General features: G+C 40.5%; 2 protein-coding genes and 1 pseudogene across 4 annotated transcripts in view; 1 reads left to right on the top strand and 2 right to left on the bottom strand.

Annotated features, from left to right (window-relative positions):
• Positions 1–6,718, bottom strand: part of ATP11B (ATPase phospholipid transporting 11B (putative)) — a 174,483-nt gene extending 167,765 nt beyond the window's left edge. For all 3 annotated transcript variants that reach the window (XR_011648615.1, XM_071214650.1, XM_058295392.2), the window contains exon 1: positions 6,361–6,718. Coding sequence is in view for 2 of the 3 variants with exons in the window: in XM_071214650.1 (XP_071070751.1) it covers positions 6,361–6,387 (27 nt within the window). In the remaining variant the exon portion in view is untranslated. The remainder of the gene's footprint in view (positions 1–6,360) is intronic.
• Positions 2,431–2,569, bottom strand: LOC111760287 (small nucleolar RNA SNORA31; annotated as a pseudogene).
• Positions 6,386–18,645, top strand: part of LOC105744631 (atherin-like) — a 31,261-nt gene continuing 19,001 nt past the window's right edge. Inside the window, exons 1-3 of the mRNA XM_071214471.1 lie at positions 6,386–6,441; positions 6,486–6,736; positions 6,827–6,981. Of these exons, the coding sequence (XP_071070572.1) occupies positions 6,386–6,441; positions 6,486–6,736; positions 6,827–6,981 (462 nt within the window). The remainder of the gene's footprint in view (positions 6,442–6,485; positions 6,737–6,826; positions 6,982–18,645) is intronic.

Here is an 18,645-nt window from a genome sequence, read left to right as displayed (position 1 = left end):
ACAGAGATTAATGCATGTCTCATTCACCACACTGGGGAAAGTTTACAGAATCCTTTATAGCAACATACAAAAAATTAAATGAATACAAATACCTATTTCTAACCCAAAACACCAGTTTAAAAATAAGTCTCCTAATGTTTCACATATAAATATCTAATCAATAATTTTTTTACACTGAATTTTATAATAAACTCCAGAAACCGCCAAAATAAAGAATATCTGAGAATATAAATCTTCTACTGAGTCTCTGAATTCAAATCTTAAGAAGAATTTAGTTTTGATATCTGGATGGCTAGAAGAAAATGAGCATTTTAGGCCAAAAAAACCAGCAAACTAACCCAAAAAAACCTAGGCAAATCATGAATGTTATCTTGTTTTGAATTATCAGCACTTAGACACCATCAGAAACAAACAGAAGAATAAATAATATAGCTACATGCTGTCTTGAACCCAACAGCACCCAATGTTGACATAAAAAATTCTTCCCAGAGGACCAGATCCTCTACACACTAAATTAGCATATCTGGCAGCTTCCAATCTCTTGCATACCATGTGGACACTTGGAAAACAAGGATACTCACAGAAAAAGTCTGGGCAAGATCAGAAAGTCCTTAGAATTGGAAACTTTCTTGAGTCTGCCAATGCCAGAAGTTATAAACTGTTACCACATTCTAAAACAGTGCCACTGTCCAAATGAAATATAAAATAAGTTACTTAAAATTGAAGAGCTATTGTACATCCTTTTTTTCAAGCTATGCCTTCAAACTGGTATGTATTTACACTTTCAGCACATCTCAATTCAGATCAATCACATTTCAAGTCCCACATACGTGGCTACCATACTGGACAGCACAACTCTAAGAAAAATTTAGTAATGACAGTAATGGGAATCATAAGGCTCTTTGCAGTATCTCTGACAAGGCCCTACCTTAGTGTCACTGGTAATACCTGGGATTCCTCTAATGGAAAACTGGGTATCTAAGAAGTAGGCCAGAACACAGAGATAAAGAAACAAATAATCAAAAATCTACATTCCTAAGCATTAATTCCCAAGACTAAAACTTACTTAACCAAAATAAATACCATGCAGGCTTGTGTTTCCCTTTTCTTCTCCTCCTAGCAAGTGCTTCCAAACTGATGCTGAAATAATTCTGATATTCATTCATTTATTCAACCAACATCTGGTAAGTCTACAATGGGCAGGTGCTGTCTTGGGTAGAAGAGGTATAAAGATGAGTAAAGACCCATGCCCTAAGATATATGGTCTAGTCTAGTGGATGATATATCTAGACTTAAAACAATGTGCTATATAGAAGCACTAACTTGCCAGCGTTGCATTTGGAGAATGAAAGAGCGAAAACGCAGCCGAGGATTTAAGAGCGCGTAGACGTACCACAATGCTCATGGTATTTCAGCAGCGAGAGTGCACTGGGGGCCTGTAGGCGGGCCAGGAGGATACGGTACAGACGGAGATTGACCAGGATGGGGCAAACCAGGAGCACACTGAGGTCATCACCAGCAGCATCAACAAAATGGCGAACTTTCTCAACTTGTTCAAACTGGGGGACCACCTGAACCTGAGGACACATCGATTATAATGCAGTGACAACACCTAACAATAGGCCTGTTCTGTACCTTGGAACTGATATGTCTTGTTCAAGACTTGCAACACTAAACGAGAAACTGACTGCCCTTGAACAGAGATTAGAGTACACTGAAGCCAGGGTGACAAAAGGTGAGACCCCCACCTAGAGCTATGTCATGCTGCTGCTGGGAAGTTGCTCTACAGAACACAGGCCCAAGTGGGGAAAGGCCATAGCAGCTTCAGCAACTTCCTCTCTCCTTACAGAGAAACAGGGCTTATTCTTGTTTTTCTTTTTTCAAAAATGTACCCTTTGGGCTTTACTTTGTACATCTCCAGGTGTAACGTGGCATATAGGAAAAAGTCCAGAGGAACTACTGGAACTAACATTATATATTTTATAGAACTATTTGTCAAATTATTTTAGGCACTCAGAGCCAAAAGCCTGGGACTGTCCGTCCTCCTCACCTCTTTCTCAGACTTTACAGCTCTCCATTCTTTTTTATTGTTCCTATAAACAGTCTTTGTCTCCTCACCACCTTTGGTGGGGAGTGGGAGACAATCCTAGCTGAGATACTGATGCCTTGGCAAACTGGCTGCCAGAGAATGTTGTTGGTAACCTGCCAGTTTCTTGTCCTTTTGAGAAGGTCAAGGCTAGGCCCCCCTTGGTTTGAAGCAGCATTTTCAGGGTTTTCTTTCAGTCACCTGGAGTGTCTTTGTCACTCATATTTCCCTAATAAACTCAACTTAAAAAAAAAACACTCTTTTATTATTTATTTTTGCTGTATACAAGTTTACTTCTAAATTGTAGCAAAGATTATTTCCTCTTCCTCATGTTTTTAGAAATTTTCTGTATTCCCCCATTCAATCTTGGCTGCCACAACCAGACAGAAACAGAAAGCACAAGGACCTTTTTCTTCTTGCATCTGTAGTGGAAACCTCAGTAGCAGACATTATCTGCTTGTTCCAGGTCTGTCAGAGATGCATATAGCAGCTCACTTTTAATGTTGTATAGCAGCAGTAACAGAAATATAACATTCGCCATAAATGCAGGCCACATGCATAAATACGTAAACTGAAAATTTCTAGTAGCCACATAAAAAAGGTAAAAAATAAAAATTTTAAAAACTAGCTAAAGTAATTGCAGGGGAGCAGGTATAGCTCAGTGGTTGAGCTCCTGCTTTGCATATACCAAGGGCTCAGGTTTAATCCCTGGTACCGCCTTAAAAAGAAAATTAATTGCAGCAACATTTTATTTTACCCAATAAATCCACAATATTTATCATTTCAACATGTAATCAATATTGAAAAATTATTGAGATATTTCACATTCTTTCCTTTGCACTGTTCCTGAAATCCAGTATTTCATACCTACAGAATTATCTCAAACATTTCAAGCATACTGGATAGCATAGTTACGCAGGATAAACCTTTTTTTAGAAAACTGAAAAGAATTTCAGTTACAGGTACAGGACATGAAGGAGGATAGTAAAAGGGAGCTTCACAGGTAAAAGGAAAGGAGAGAGAACAGAAAATAATTGATGTGAAGTGTAGAGAGCAGGGTCAAAGAACAGGATCAAGAGCACAGGTGGACTGGTTAGCCTGAAAGGAAGGTCACAATGCCTTCATTTGCAACAAGTTAAAGAATTAAGTACAGATATAAGTAAGTTTGGTAAGTGGGTGAGAGAACGGAAAGTTGAAGGAGTTCAGGTTGAAAGCTCCCATTTTCTCAGTGAACAGAAGACAATACAACCAGCTTCCTTCCGCCATCACCAGTACAAACTGGAAGGCATTACATGTATGGGACAATTTAAGAAACAGTTATCCTAGTATGAAGAAATGAAGGCCCTCACTAACCACCATTTGTATCTCCAATATTTAGCGTAATATAATATATATAAAGCATATTTAATACCTGGTACACAGTGCTTTAAAAACGTAGCATCACATTGCCCTGTAAAGAAATATTACATGTCAACTAAAATATGGATAGAAAAAGACTTTTATTTTAAAGTCTAAATCAGTGCTGTTCCATAGCACCTTCTGGGATGACGGAAAAATTCTATTCTGAGCTCTCCAATATGGTAGTGAATAGTCACATGAATTTTAAATTTTATTTATCTACAATTTTAATTTTAATAGACACGTGGTTAACGGCTATGATACAAGTCTAAAGAGGCTATAGTACGGGCCTAAATATTATAAGACAGTGAGTAGTTAATAGCATTTCCAGTGTTGTAACCAAGGTGCAAACATCTCTAGTGAGTTAATACATATAATACACTTCTCGAAATGAATACAACTCGAATAATATTGTGCTAGAATAATACCATAAGATTTTTTAGCTTAAAATAATACTGTGAACTGAAAAAGCAAGAATGCACAGAGGAGGAAAAGAACAAAAAATATGCCCCTCTTTTAAAAATTTCTTTCTACTTCCCCAAAGGAAATACTAACTTTCTGCCAACATTCTGATCTTTCCCATGATGGCAAGTAGTAAAAATATTTATCAAGATAAGGTATCAAAGATATTTTTAATTAGGAAGAAATTATCAACACATAGGGGTTATTTCTGTATAAAGTGACAAACTTCTTTTGTTTGGCAAGACAACTAAGTAGTTGAAAATGAGGATTCATATAATGAATAAATGTACTTAAAATGCTAAACAACCTTTTCTTGAAATGTGCTTATCAATTTCCTATCTTGTCCCATTTATCTGAATTTTTTTAAAAAAATCCATTGCTAAAAGACTCAGTCCATTAAGCAAATGCAAGAATAATCTAAAATTGACTCTATTTGAATAATTCCTGTTTTAGTAACTGGAAGAGCTGTTAATGACTGGGATAGTAAAATATACTTTCTGTGTACCCACTGTCCTTAACATAATAAAATTTAAGTGAACACAAAAACTTAATCAGAGATACAAAGTCTGAGTACATACTCAGATCTGATATCCTGAATGTAAGACCGGTAAGGTGAGCAACTTAAATGACAAGAGAGAGCATTTTTATGCACAGCAACTTGTTCAACTTGTTAACCACCCCTGGAAGGCAGTTGCCTTGCAAATTAACCACACAATTTTCGGCCCTTCCTCTTAGTAGTGTTCAATTGAAGCCATTTTAAAAAACATTACTAGATTTTCTATTTTGAAGATGAGAGTGGTTATACAACTCTGATTTTATTCAGGCTAACAAAAATACCAGACACCGAGAGGTGGTGACTTATTCTACCCAGAAGCGCTTTAAAAAAAACTGACTTAAAATGATCTTTCTAAGATACGAAAACACCACCAGGTACATAAACATTCTATACATGAAGATTTGGCAAATCAAAAGCATAAGCCCAGATCTGTAATTATTAACTTCCAGAGTGAAATTTCTGTGCTATGGTTTATTGCAACAAAGTCAAAAGTATTGCAATATGGTATCAGAATGACATCATTAGCTTGTTTTGCTAATAAGGCATATATTTGGGATATCTGAATTTACAATTAGCTAAAAATAGAGTAGTAGGTAGTTTTAGTTTTATTTATAAAATGGTTTTCTCGTTTTGTTTTGTTTCGAGAATGATGTCCATTGCAAAATGAAGTAACAAAAGGCTCAAATTCATAACACCATACTTTTAAGTCTTAACATTAAAATGCTGGTTTAGAGGGAGGAAAAAGAGATAGCAATGCTTTGGCCCCACTAAAATCTTTATAGTCCATAAATACAGTTTCTGCTTCACTAAGCTTTAACACTGCCTTTTGAATTAGTAAATGAAAACATAATGCATCTTGGAAATTAAACATTAACAGACTTCAAACATATAGTTAAGGTTAAACTCCTTCAGCCAGGAGCAATTTCTGTTCTAATTCACAGTTGCCTTAATGCTGTATTTTCCGGACTGTAGCTTTCCAGGAGGCAGTAAGATTTTTCTCTCTGAATTAATTCTCAGAAGGTGGCGCTTTTTATATGTCTTAAGTCACCTTTTTCTGAGATTTTTTTTTACCTCCAGTTCTCCACTAACAGCGAAAAGTTAAACACTGGTTCCAAACCTGTCTCGTTCTAAATGCCTTGAGGAGAACGGGAAAAAAGTAAGGCTCATATGCCAAAAGTTTCACTTGGGTGGTGGGATGAGGACAACGTATAAAGGTAAACATAATCCTTCATAACTTTCTTACATATCTTTTCCGAAACAAGTTGGAATATTATATCTTCCCTTCACCAAGCTTTGGGTATAAATTTCTTTCGTCGAGCAGGGATTAGACAATATAAAACACTCTTCTCCTTAATAATTAACGTTAAATCGTTTAACTCTTCTCGAAATAGTGACAAGAGGGAGCTGGACACAAATTCTCCCCCTCCTCTTCACTCAAACGTGTCCCAAATTATTAAAGGCAGGCAAAACAAGCCGTATCTTTCCAAGACCTACTTTTGTTCAGCTCCATCACCCTGTTTTCTCAGGAGAGACCCTAACCCTGCTCGGGACCTTCGCCTCTGGCTGCAACCACCCAGGAGGGACCAGGAGGAGGAGGGAGTGAGAGAGAAGGGCCGGCTGGAAGCGGTCGCCCGCCCCCCACCGACCCGGCCCGGGCGGTCCGGGCGTGGGGTCGGGATAGGTGCCCGGGCTGCGCCGGCTCCCGGCCCCGCGCCCGCCTCCGCAGCGGCCTAGCCACGCACCCGGCCCGGGTCTCGCAGCTCCACGCCGCCCGCTCTTCCCTCCCCCCCGGCCGAGAGGCCGGGCGGACAGCGCGCGGAGAAGGCCGCCTGGGAAAGTGAAAGGCGGAAACACCTACCAGCTGCTGCCGGACCCAGCGCCACATGTCCCTGCCGTCGCCGGCCCGGCCCCGCGGAACGCGGGGGCCGAGGGGCTGCAGGTGGAGGCTGACGAGCCAGATGGGGAAGCGGGCGAGCCCTTCAGGCTGAAGTTCCTCTCGCCGCCGCCACCTCACTGCCCGCGCCGGGTCCCCATCCCGCTGCGCCGGCCCCGAAGTCCTACAGGCGCGGCCCCGGCGCCGCCCCCGCCGCCGTTCGGCGCAGCTGAGCCTGTCGCCGCGCCGCAGCCACCTTCATTATTGACCGTTGTCACCCGAAGCACCCTCACGCCCCCACCCCCGTCCTGCCCGGCCCCCAGGCCCCACCCCGGCCCGCCCCCGGACGTGACGAAAGGGGGTGCGCGGCCCCTAGAGAGGCCGACGGCGGGCCGCGACGGAGCGTGAGGCGCACCCCACTGCTGTGCTGAGTTGGGGGGTGGTGTCGTAGGCGGGGCGGAAGGAGCCGGGGAAGGCGCGGGTGGTCCCGCGAGGTCTCCGTCCTCCTGCCCCGCCCCCACCGCTGGGAGGGGCGGGGTTAAGTTGCGTCTGCGTATCTCCGGACTTCGCAGCTTCTGGTCCACTCCTCTCTGCCTCCTGTTGCAGGTCTGTTTCTGACTCTGCTTCCTTAGGTCCCCTCCGCTCCCCGACACGCACACACGATCTGGAGTGTGTATGACAGAAGGTTATCCCCAGAGGTCCGCAGTTTGGGTTAAATTAAATTGCCAGAGCCTTTGTCTCAGCGCATAATGCGGCCTTCTTTAGCAAACGACTGCTCTGGGGCTAGGGGTGTCCTTAAGTAATTTTGAAAGTGTTGCGACACCCCTGTGCCAGGCCCAGCCTGTTCTCCTGACTCTGGGAGAGAAAGGACGAGATGTTCTGTCCTGCCGTGTAAATTGAACAAGTTGGGGGCACGGGGGGAATACTTTTTTATGGAAAGATAGTTGTTTACTGTTAAGTGCAAAACTGCAGTCCAAAGCACCCTAGAAGTAGCTTGATGTAGGTAAGATAAAGGTGTAATAAGACAGAGAGAAAAGGAATATATAAACAACTGGAACAAAGTTTTGACTTTGAAACTAAAATGAAGCGCCGGAGGAAAAGAAAAAAAAAACACAAGCACACAAAATGCTAGGTGTCACTTTGTTCAAAAGCCGCCCGGTATATCAGTATTATGTGCCCACAGATATATATGTATTGTGTGGAGTATTTTATCACATTTCACCATTGAACAGACTGTATAGTCTGTGGCTTCAAAAAAAAAACAACGTTGTTTTGAAAAGCAAAAACAGAAGTCTGAATGAGATTAGCGTGACTAGGGGAGTTGTATGTATACACAGCATTTTAGTTTCAACAGACGTTCCTTATATAATGCCTATTCAGTACCACAAACTGAGCCTTTCCTTGGGGATATTTATGATCTATAAAACCAGCAGTGGAATTTTTTATTAATAAGAATCCTATCCAAATAGCTGTTGGAAAAGGTATCTTTTTAACGAGGAAAAAGTATCTTTTGTTTTTAGGACTGAACCTTGCTGTATACATGCATGTATGTATAACCCCACCTATTCCTTACAATGAGTGATAAAACATACTACAATGTAAGGGCACTTGTGTGTCCCAGATCTTTATGTGCATACTTTAATTTAACCCCCCTCAATCCTTTAAAGAAAGTATTATTCCCATTGTATGGATATGGACATTGAGGCTCAGGTTAAGTAATTTGCCTGTAGTAGCAAAATTGAGCTCCATGTTCTGTTTTGTCAGGCAACAAAACTTATGCTCTTAAGCTGTGTCAGGTACAAAAACATGACCATACCTATTTATTCATCTGCAAATGGTCTAATTACAAATTAGGCCTAGAGATTTTTTATTTTTGTGCCACTTTTCTAACGTTGAAAAGCTAAGGTAAGAAATAGAAATCTAGAGGACACTTTGTGCAACATTATTTAACCGTGTCCCAAATTTCAAAAGGTAGAGGATGGGAGAGTTTATTCTGCGTGCTTTGGGGGAATATGATAAAAAGTAATCTCAAGTTAACTATGAAGATCATAATGCTAGTTCAAACAGAACAGAATGAACTGCCAGGCAGTGTTCTGTTCTAAGCATGTTTCAAGAGCAGTTCTATGTGACTCGTTAATACAAGATGCGTTAAGTTAGGACATGTTTAAACTATAGATTATAACCCATTGATGGATGCTGAAGTCAATTTAGTATGTGAGGATCAGTATGTAAAAAATAAGAGTAGAAAACATCACGGTATATTGCACAAAGTAAATAATATGTTTTACATAACTTTTGTTTCAGTCATGTATTTTAGAACAGGGAAACAGGCATACTGGCTCACAATGTAAAAGGAATATGTTCCTATTGGTTGTAGTTGGAGAAGTTTGAGAAACATTAAGATGGAAATACTCAGGACTTAAGAAGGCAGGCACCCACTGTGGGAGAAAGAAATAAAATGTATTTGGAGTCAGTGTTCATTCATTCCATAATTGTTTCTTAAATATATAGAGCACTTAGTTTGCCAGAGGCTGCCTCTGTGAAAGTACCAAAATAAGTTGGCCTTTAAAAAGGGGGTTTATATGGGGTGAAAGCTTACAGTTCTGAGGCTGCAAAAATGTCCATATCAAGGCATCATCAGAGATGCTTTCTCACCAAAGTTCTGTTGCTAGCAGATCCTGGAACTGTGCCATGTGGCAAGGTAAGATGGCGGATCTGCTGGTCTCTCTATACTTTCCTGGTCCTCAACTGTGGTCAGTCAATTATCTCTCCCTGGGCCTCATCTCCTTGAGGATCTTGGGGCTTCTCTGTCTTTCTGCAGTTGTAGGTGAACATGGAGTCCTCTCTCTGACATGGCTGGGTCAAAATGGCAAAGTTCACTTTTCTGTGAGTCTTTCTGTCTGTGTGTTCTCAACTTATATAAGACCCAGCAGGAGGGTGGAGACCTAACGTGTGTCACAGCTCACTGATGTACTCCAATCAAAAGCCCTAAAGCAATCTAATCAAGTGATCTAATAAAAGGCCCTTAACTAAATTTAATGCAATCAAAGGGACCCACCCCTGCAGGAATGGATTCATTCAGGAGCAATCTTTTCTCAGATTCACAAAATTCAAACTGTCACAAACATCAAATGTGTGCATAAGGACGGCCCAAAACTAGAAGGAAACATAAACACAATGTTAAGGTGAGTCCCTTCTCTCTAGGTGGAGTTTACAATCTTGTTAGGAAGGGAGGTTGCTGAGAGGAATCTGTTAAATAACAGCCCTTTTTACATAACAATCCAAGTCAGTAGAGAATTAAGTCCCAAAAAGCTGTACTGACAGTCACTAATTTCATAAAATTGATTTAGGCAATAGCAATTGTAGAAAGTTTCGGAAGAAAACAGCTAAAATTTAAACTGAACTTGAAATGGGAAGATGAAGGTGGTAGAGTAAAGCTTTCCAATGGGAAAAACTTCCGGAACAAAAATTTAGTCAATAAAGCTCAAATGTTGTTTGTGATACGACTAACTTGAAGTATTAAGAAATGGGGTTGAGTAAGTTGAGGCATAATGTGGTAGAGTTTCTGGCTGGTCACAAGAGTTTATAGGAAATGAACTATCCTTGGAATTTTCTGATCAAGGAAAATTATTAAATCAGAGTGTTAATCCCAATATAATGTGATAAATTGGAGAGGAAAGAAAGGTCCAATAGGAAATTATTGCCAGAGTGAAGCACTGAATTGAAAAGTACTAGGACTGATGAAGGGCCAGAGCAGAACATGTTAGAGGAAGTTGTACCATGGTAACAAGGAAACCTGGAACATTCCAAGTGCTATGTTAGACCCTCCAAAAGAATAAGTTTATCAGTACCACATAACAGTCATTGAATTAAAGCAAATATGTTTCATTTTGTTGAGTAAACTTGTTAATATAATTCTGTGCTAGTTATACTTGTGAGCCGTGTTCATTCCCAGGGGAAAAAACATCTCCTGCTTTAGTGTAATAGAGATTCTCAGAGATATAACACAGACAAAACAAAGAGAAATGTTTTCTTGATCAGCACATTTGAACAATCAAGACTGTGGACCAGGTACAGACTGAGTTGAAGGAAAAGGTTCATGGTTCATTCATTTTGGTCTCTGTAGCAATTTGATATTATTGATGAATTCCAAAAAGAAATATTGGATTATGTGTGTAAACTGGTCTTTTCCTCTGGGCATATGAGATTACCTTGGATTCAGTAGGGTGTTGAGTTCCCGCCCCTGGGTGGGTGTGGACTCGCAGATAAAAGGCATGGCAAAGGACAGAGTTGAGGGTTTTTGATGTTGAAGTTTTGATGTTAGAGTTTAATGCTACAGCCTTAAGCTGGAGCCTCAGGAAGTATGCTCACAGAGGAAAGAGAAGCAAGCCCCAGGAAGGGAAGAACCCAGGAAGCCTGAACCCTTGTAGACATTGGCAGCCATCTTGCTCCAACACATGAAAATAGACTTTGGTGAGGGAAGTAACTTATGTTACTGATAACTGTAAGTTCCTACCCCAAATAAATACCCTTTATAAAAACCAATCAGTTTCTGGTGTTTTGCATTAGCACCCCTTTGGCTAACTAATATATTCTCCATAGTGTCTAAAGGACACTCCGTAAATGTTTTTTAATCATTTAATTCATTTATTAAGATCAATGGCTGAGTAGTTAGAGGAGAAATATCTAGTCCAGGAATATCAAGGAGATATGGAACAAAGCATCCTGAATGATTTTAGCACATCCTAAACTGTGTGGTAAGACCAGTGGTCATTGTCCTTTAGACCCAGATTTCTGGTCTGTACCTCTCACAATTCTTCAAGGGTCTGTCTGATTGGAGGACACTGAGCCTTGCCAATTTGGTTGCTTTAATTATTTTAATAGTAATGGAGCCATCTGATGGTCTCCAGAATCTGGCTATCTCATTTTTGAAAACAGCAACTTTCTAATTTTCTAAATCATAAATCTATTAGATTACAAATTATTCCATTTTAAAAAGGAATTTCCTTCTGTCCTTCTAGGTTTCCAGACCAGACTTTAGGCAAAGAAAATACAGATTTTAGACAAACTTTCCCAGTACTGACCAGGATTATATATTTTATCACTTTGTGAAGAAATTCATTAGGAACAACACCACATTACATATTTCTAACTTTTTCTGATCCTTCCTCAAGCACATGTCAATTATGGGCTAAGTTATATGAATAGTTTTAATTTTTAGCTATGTATGCTTATATAGATCTGAAACTCAAAATCACTGTGAGAGTTAGGATTCATAAAAATATCTTCTTTTTTGAGGGTCAGAAAGTATGTAAAACATAAATATATTTTGCACCTTCCTTCTTTATTTTTAAATTGCCTGTTAATAATTCCGCACTTCTTTTGGCTTAAACTGGATACAAATTTCTATCACTTCTCTTTTAAAAAACAGAAAGGTGAACTTCATTGGTTACATTGATGACTCAATTTTATTTGTCCCAAGTGAGAAGGAACTTAAATAGATAAGTGGCTTAAGATAGAATTACTGACAGAAAGATTTATGGCCTCAGATCAGCTGCACCAAAACCAAACCTATTATTGTTAACAGTCTCCAACACTTAACCAGCTTTTGGGTATTGTGCTACAAAATAGATCAAATTATTTAGTCATCTAGAGGTTCATTTTGCAATAATTTTTCTCAGGGGGGTCATGAGGAAGTTTAATTGGCTCGAGGTTAGATATTTTATTAGTACTTTATTGTTACTAAAATGACTGCATTGGCTAGTGTTTGCTAGCAGCTGCTTCATAGATTTTCCAGGCCAAAATGATTACCATTCTGTTCAATGGCAAAACCTTTAGGATTGCATTTAGCCTTTTGTCTGTATTAGAATGGATCGAAATTGTTATCTGAGGAAAATATTGGCTTGACAAATATTTCCTCAGTTCCCTTTTGTTTCCTTAACTTTAATAAAACAGCCTTAACCCTATTCCCAGTTCTGCTGACTACTAAAACAAATGAATATGCCCTAAATTGCCAGTATGGACTCTGCTTTGCAGATACTATCAGATATGCTCAATTGGGAGAAAAATATTTATGAAGGATTTCCTGAAGATGATAGATAATCTAAATTTTATCCTTAGACTAAGAAAAATGGTCAGAAATGTATATGTTTGGGTGGCCTTGTTTTGGCTCCTTGTTTATTTTTATGATTATAAGTAGTTTTACTGAACTGCAGTTGAGGACCACACAATCACCCTACCTAAAGATAGTCAGAGAACCAGCCACAGGAACCCCATGACTTGTCTTTACTGTGCAGATGTAGCTGAGAGCACTGTTCCATGCATCACACCATGCTCTTTTCAAGGGCCTGCTGAATTACTCTCCAGTCTCAGTACCAGGAATAGCTGTCCTTCTCTTAAGCAACCAGTCTGTGTCATAATCTTCTGGGTATCTTGAATTAAGCAATTGAATGTGCTTCCTTCCATCGTCATATTGGTTGTTTAAAAGTTCAGAGGCTTGGAAGCAGATGTGGCTCAAGCAATTGAGTGCCTACTTCCCATAGGGAAGGTCCCAAGTTTGATCCCCAGTGCCTCCTAAACAAAACAAAACAACAAGCAAAACAAATGAAAAAACCAACTCAGGGGAACCAATGTGGCTCAGTGGTTGAGTGCCTGCTTCCCACGTACTAGGTCTGGAGCTCAATCACGGTCCCCGGCACCTCAAAAGAATAAAATAAAAGCTCAGAGGGTTATTTTCAGCAAGTGCCTAGACCTTATGGTGTACATTTTGTGAATTACTTTTACCCTGGCTTTTTTTTTTTTTAGGATTCAGAACTGATTTTCTTTGGATAACTAACTGAAAGTTTGTAACCAAGGTGGAATCCACAGTATGTTGTCACAGTCACACTTAAAAAATATATCTCTATGTACAGGAATTTGAAAATAGATGTAAACATACATTACTTTCCAAGTACATTTCTTCTCTTCTCCCTGGAGAAAAAAGAAAAAAGCCATCAGACAAGGCAACCTTCAAAATATTTTTAATACAATAGATGTAAATAATCTATAAAAAAGGGGTTCTTCTGACCTACTGTGTGTCAGGGGAGAGAATCACTGCATGAAAATGAGGAGAACGGTGCGACTTCAGGTGGAACTGGACTATTTAAAATTGAGTTTCCATTAAAAATAGGCACTGATTAACTAGAAGGAAAGCACTCCTTATTGAAACCATTGGTTGAGCCAGTATGGCTGGTGAACCTTTTCACTAGCATAAGCCTGCGCAGGACTCTCTGGTTGTGGGAAAGGGTTACGTTTAATTTTCACCAAGTGGAAGCCAGAGCCGTCTCTGCTGCTGGAGAGGGAGGGAAAGGGATTTTAGCGGCTTTGGCATGCCAGGAATTTGAAAAGTGGCGCCAAAACGAGGGAGCACTAATGGTGAGTGCTGGGGGCAGGACCAGAGCGAGAAGGGCCAATAGTGAAAACGGTGCCAAATTTGAAAAGCATGCCCGGAATGAAAGCAGCACTCAGCCGCCCAGCCTGCAGGGGTATAGAGAACACAGGGCAGCGACTGAGAGTGGAACTGGGGAACTTAATTAGATGTTTGGGATAGGCTGTAACCCAGAAGTACCCAACCAATGGAAAACAGGGGAGGGACCTGCCTATTAGGTTTAGGGTATAAAAGTCAGTGTTTCTTGCTGTTTGGGGAACCAGCCATTTTATCCAGGTCTTGCATCCATTCTTGCAAGATCGTTAATAAAATTCTTTACTTCTCCACAATCGGGTGAGCTTTTGTTTTGTTATAGGTGCAGGTTTATTTCTAACACCGGCCTCAGAAGAAATCGTGTGCCCAGGCAGACCGAAAGGTGCTGCCACAGCCACACTGACAGCCAGCTTGCTCTCTTTCCCAGACGTGGGGGAGCCACCCCACTACCACTCAATCCATCCATTTCTTTCCTTACTGTAACTGCCTACCCTGCTGCTTAGCCACCACCAGTCTCTTCAAGTTGATTAGAAAAACTTTTGTACTTAAAAAAAGTGTCATGTTATCTATCCAGGGTGCCCACCCCAGCCCCCCTCCCCCCACAACTGGAGGCATGCCTTGTGGGCAGATGGGTGGGGGCACCGGGGGACTGCGCTCTGGAAGGCACAGCTGAGAGTGAGTAGCTATACCCTGGCTTCTTTTTATATTGCCTACTCTTCATTTCCCTGCTGCTGGTTACTCCATTTCCTTTTTACCTTATTATACTATATGTATTTTGTAAACCACCTTCAATATTTTTTTAATGGGAAGAATAGAGGAAAATAAAAGACATAATCATTAATTATTACAAGTCAATAAAGATTAGTTTTAAGATGAGTTAAGAATTGACCTGCAGAGAAGCAGATTTGGCTCCACTGATAGCGCGTCTGCCTACCACATGGGAGGTCCAGGGTTCAAACCCAGGGCCTCCTGACCTGTGTGGTGAGCTGGACCATGCACAGTGCTGATTTGCACAAGGAGTGTCGTGCCACACTGGGGTATCCCCCACATAGGGGAGCCCCATGTGCAAGGAGCATGCCCCGTAAGGAGAGCTGCCCCACATGAGAAAAGTACAGCCTGCCCAGGAGTGGTGCTGCACACACAGAGAGCTGATGCAGCAAGATGACGCATCAAAACAGAGACACAGATTCTGGTGCTGCTAACAATAATACAAGCAGACACAGAAGAACATACAGATAATGGACACAGAGAGCAGACAACTAGCGGGGGGAAGGAGAGAAATAAATAAATAATAAATCTTTGAAAAAAAGAAAAACAAGCTGCAAATTTTCCAATCTGAAGGATATCGTGTGATTTCCTGTACCTCCAACACAGTTACATGTGTATTTTACTATGTGGTGACACTGCAATGGCTGTAAATGTTCACCTGTATGAGCAAGAGATTGACTGGAGGAAATAAAATCATGAGTAATGCCAGGTAAGGTGAGAGGAAAAGAGTGTGAGCAAGAAGAAAAACATGTTGAATCAGAAAGACTGAAAGGGAGCAGGGACTCAACCTGAGTCAGGCTTTACAGACTTGGTTCAATCAAAAGCCCTAAAACACGTGCTTAACCTTTTTTGTTCCATAGACCTCTTTGCCAGTCATGTGAAAACCATGGACCCCTTACTGAGTCCACACTATACTGTATATTATTTAATAAATATATCACACCTGCACCAGCAGGTCCCTGCAAGAATGTTTTTTTCAATTTCAAATCAAGCGAACAGATCTCTTGTTAAGAACCCCTGCCCTAAAGCAATCTTAACAGGAAATCTAATCAAATGCCCCTCAACTGAATTTAATGCAGTAAAAGGGTATCACACCCAGAGGAATAGATTAGTTTACAAAATAATCTGCTTTTTGGGATTCATAAAATAATCTCAAACTGTCACAGAGGCTGAGGGCAAAGGCTTTGGGATGGACTGAAGAGGGTGGCTGGGTTGGTTTGAGATTAGGGCCTATGGAATGCTGGGACAGAAACAGAATGCAACAAGGAGGAAAAGTCACTTCTCAGAGACTCAGGTGAGAAAAAGATCTGGATTGGAGAGAGCTGGGATCTGGTGATGGACTTAAGAAAACCCAGAGCAAAAGAAATCCTTGTGTATCCCCACCATTGAACTCAGTGCCCGGTACAAAAAAAAAATTTTTTTGTCATATAAATAAAGCTGGACCAAACTAAACTCTACATCTGTGCTACCATGATTGCCTACCTGCCTATGATATAGGTCCCAATATGGCAGTATGACCTTTTCTTGTGCATATGTGACAGAATCTGGATAAATATGCCTCTAGAAATGACTCCCTACAGAAGAGAGGAAAGAGATGAATGGGGCAAAACCTGTGGTCTCAACCACATTTGGGTAATTTCACAGTTACCTTCTGTCTTGAAGTCTGTTTACTATTCTCACCCAGCAAACTCGTCTTTATCATTAAGTCAGCTTAAAAGTTACCCCTTCAGAGCTTGGTTAAGGCATTTATAAATCCTAAACACTTAAAAAATTCTGGTGGCTGCCCCTACCACCCAAATGTGTATTCAAACTAAAATTAAAATGAAAGTTGAAAAAATGTTTATTTTTTTGGAAATGGCATTTATCAATAGGTGTATATATTCTGAATAACTTCTTTCTAGATTTTCTTCTTAGGCATTTACTTACTCTTGCATGCTGCCCTATGTACTGGGTTTCTCAATACCTGGCTCTCTGGCTCTCCCACCCCCCTTTCTCCTGTCCCTCTCCCTCTCACAGCCTCTATTTGCTGGTGCCCCAGGCAAGGGATGAGGCTGATGATGAGGTAATTGTGCACTTTTCTTCCATTGAGCCTTTCCACATGCGCTGTACCTCTTTAAGCACTTTGTACATTGATAATCATATAATTAATTGTTGTAATCTGTTTGTTTGTCTTCTTCATGAGGCTGTAATTTTCCTGGAGGGCAGGGACTTAATTGAAGTTTTTGAAGTTCATGAAAAACACATTTGGTTGCTTGACCAGCTATCCTATAAAAAGTAAGCAAACTTTTTTTTTTAAGATTTCTTTTTTATTTATTTCTCTCCCCTCTCCCTCCCCTTCTCCCTCCCCCCTTCGCTATGTGTTCTTCTGTGACGACTTCTATCCTTATCCAGGGCACCAGGAAACTGTGTTTCTTTTTGTTCCGTCATCTTGCTGTGTCAGCTCTCCGTGTGTGCAGTGCAATTCCTGGGCAGGCTGCACTTTCTTTTGCGCTGGGCGGCTCTCCTTACAGGGCACACTCCTTGAGCGTGGGGCTCCCCTATGCGGGGGACACCCCTGCGTGGCAGGGCACTCCTTGCATGCATCAGCACTGTGCATGGGCCAGCTCCACATGGGTCAGGGAGGCCCCGGGTTTGAACCGCAGACCTCCCATGTGATAGACAGACGCCCTAACCACTGGGTCAAGTCCGCTTCCCAGTAAACTATTTTAAGTAACCAGTGGAGAAATCAGGGAACCTTGTAGAGTGGTAAATTTGACTTTTATGATGATAAGGAGGATAAAAGAAGACTCACTGAGGGAGAAGGCCCAGTAAAAGGTGTTTTCCTGCACATTCCTAATTTAATCAGAGACTTTACTTACTATTTAATGCTGCTATTCTGGTGAGCTAAATTAGTTTCCTTTAGTAAACTTCTCAAATACATCATAAATCTGTCATTACAATGAGTCTATTATTAACAGTTTAATAAGACCCATTCAAAAAGCCATATTAAGTGCTTTTCTATTTTGGTGTCCAAATAGTAAGTTGCTAGGCTGTGATCCTCTACCTTCACCCTCACCTCTTCTGTCACCATTCAGTTATTCAACAAATACTTGTTGAGCATTAACCATGTGCTAGCCTTTGTGCCAAGTGCTCGGGATAACAGTCCCACAGGCCTTGCTTTCAAGGAGTTCATCATTTAAGACCTGAGGTACTGTCTCCAAATTGAGTTACTAACAGCAACACAATTTTACGTAAGTCATCGTGAGTAGAATAAAAATACTCAGAAAGATACCAACTGTACTTACAGGTACATAGTGTAAAGTGTCTATAAGAAGATAAAATTTAGAAATTTCTTAGTTCTGTATACCTCCAACTTAAGACCTGCTTATTCACTGACCTCAATTATTCAGCTGAGACATAGTAACTTTTTGGAATGGGGCAATACTTCTTACCAATCAGCACATACACATTCAATGACCTTGCATGAAGAAACATCCTGTCTGCAGAAAAGGAAATTGCACCTCATCTATACAAAGTGTTTGTGTGTGTGTGTGTGTGCATTTATGCATGTGTATGTGGCTGTGTGTGCAAAGGGGGAAAGACAGAAGGAGGTTATGTGTGCATGTTTTATTACTTAACTCAGTTGATTGAATTATTAATGAATGCAAGATGGTAAGCCCATCCCCCAGAGGTGGATGTTAGCTTTACATAGAGGAAAACCTCTGTCCCATGACCACAGATTGTACTTCAAGTTCCAAAATTTAAGAAGTTAAGAGCAAGCAGAAAACTCAGTGGAATCGGCAGCATGACCAGAAAATGAATCCAATCATATTATGATGGACCAATAAATAAAGGAGTAGAGTTTATTGTTAGATACATTACAGTGTCTTTCCAAAGAACTGTGGAGAAAGAAAAAACAAAAAGTTGATCGGATTAGGAAAGGTAAACTCAAATTTACACATATGTATGTGTTTTATTCTGGATTATTTTATATGTTTTGTCTATATACATGCGCATAAAGATGTTAGCACCATTTAACCTTGAATAATATAATAATGTGTATG

Source organism: Dasypus novemcinctus, chromosome 4 (genome assembly GCF_030445035.2).
Source record: "Dasypus novemcinctus isolate mDasNov1 chromosome 4, mDasNov1.1.hap2, whole genome shotgun sequence".
NCBI classification, from domain to species: Eukaryota; Metazoa; Chordata; class Mammalia; order Cingulata; family Dasypodidae; genus Dasypus; species Dasypus novemcinctus.
Note: the sequence above shows the minus strand (reverse complement) of the source record. Positions and strands in the feature narration are given on the sequence as shown.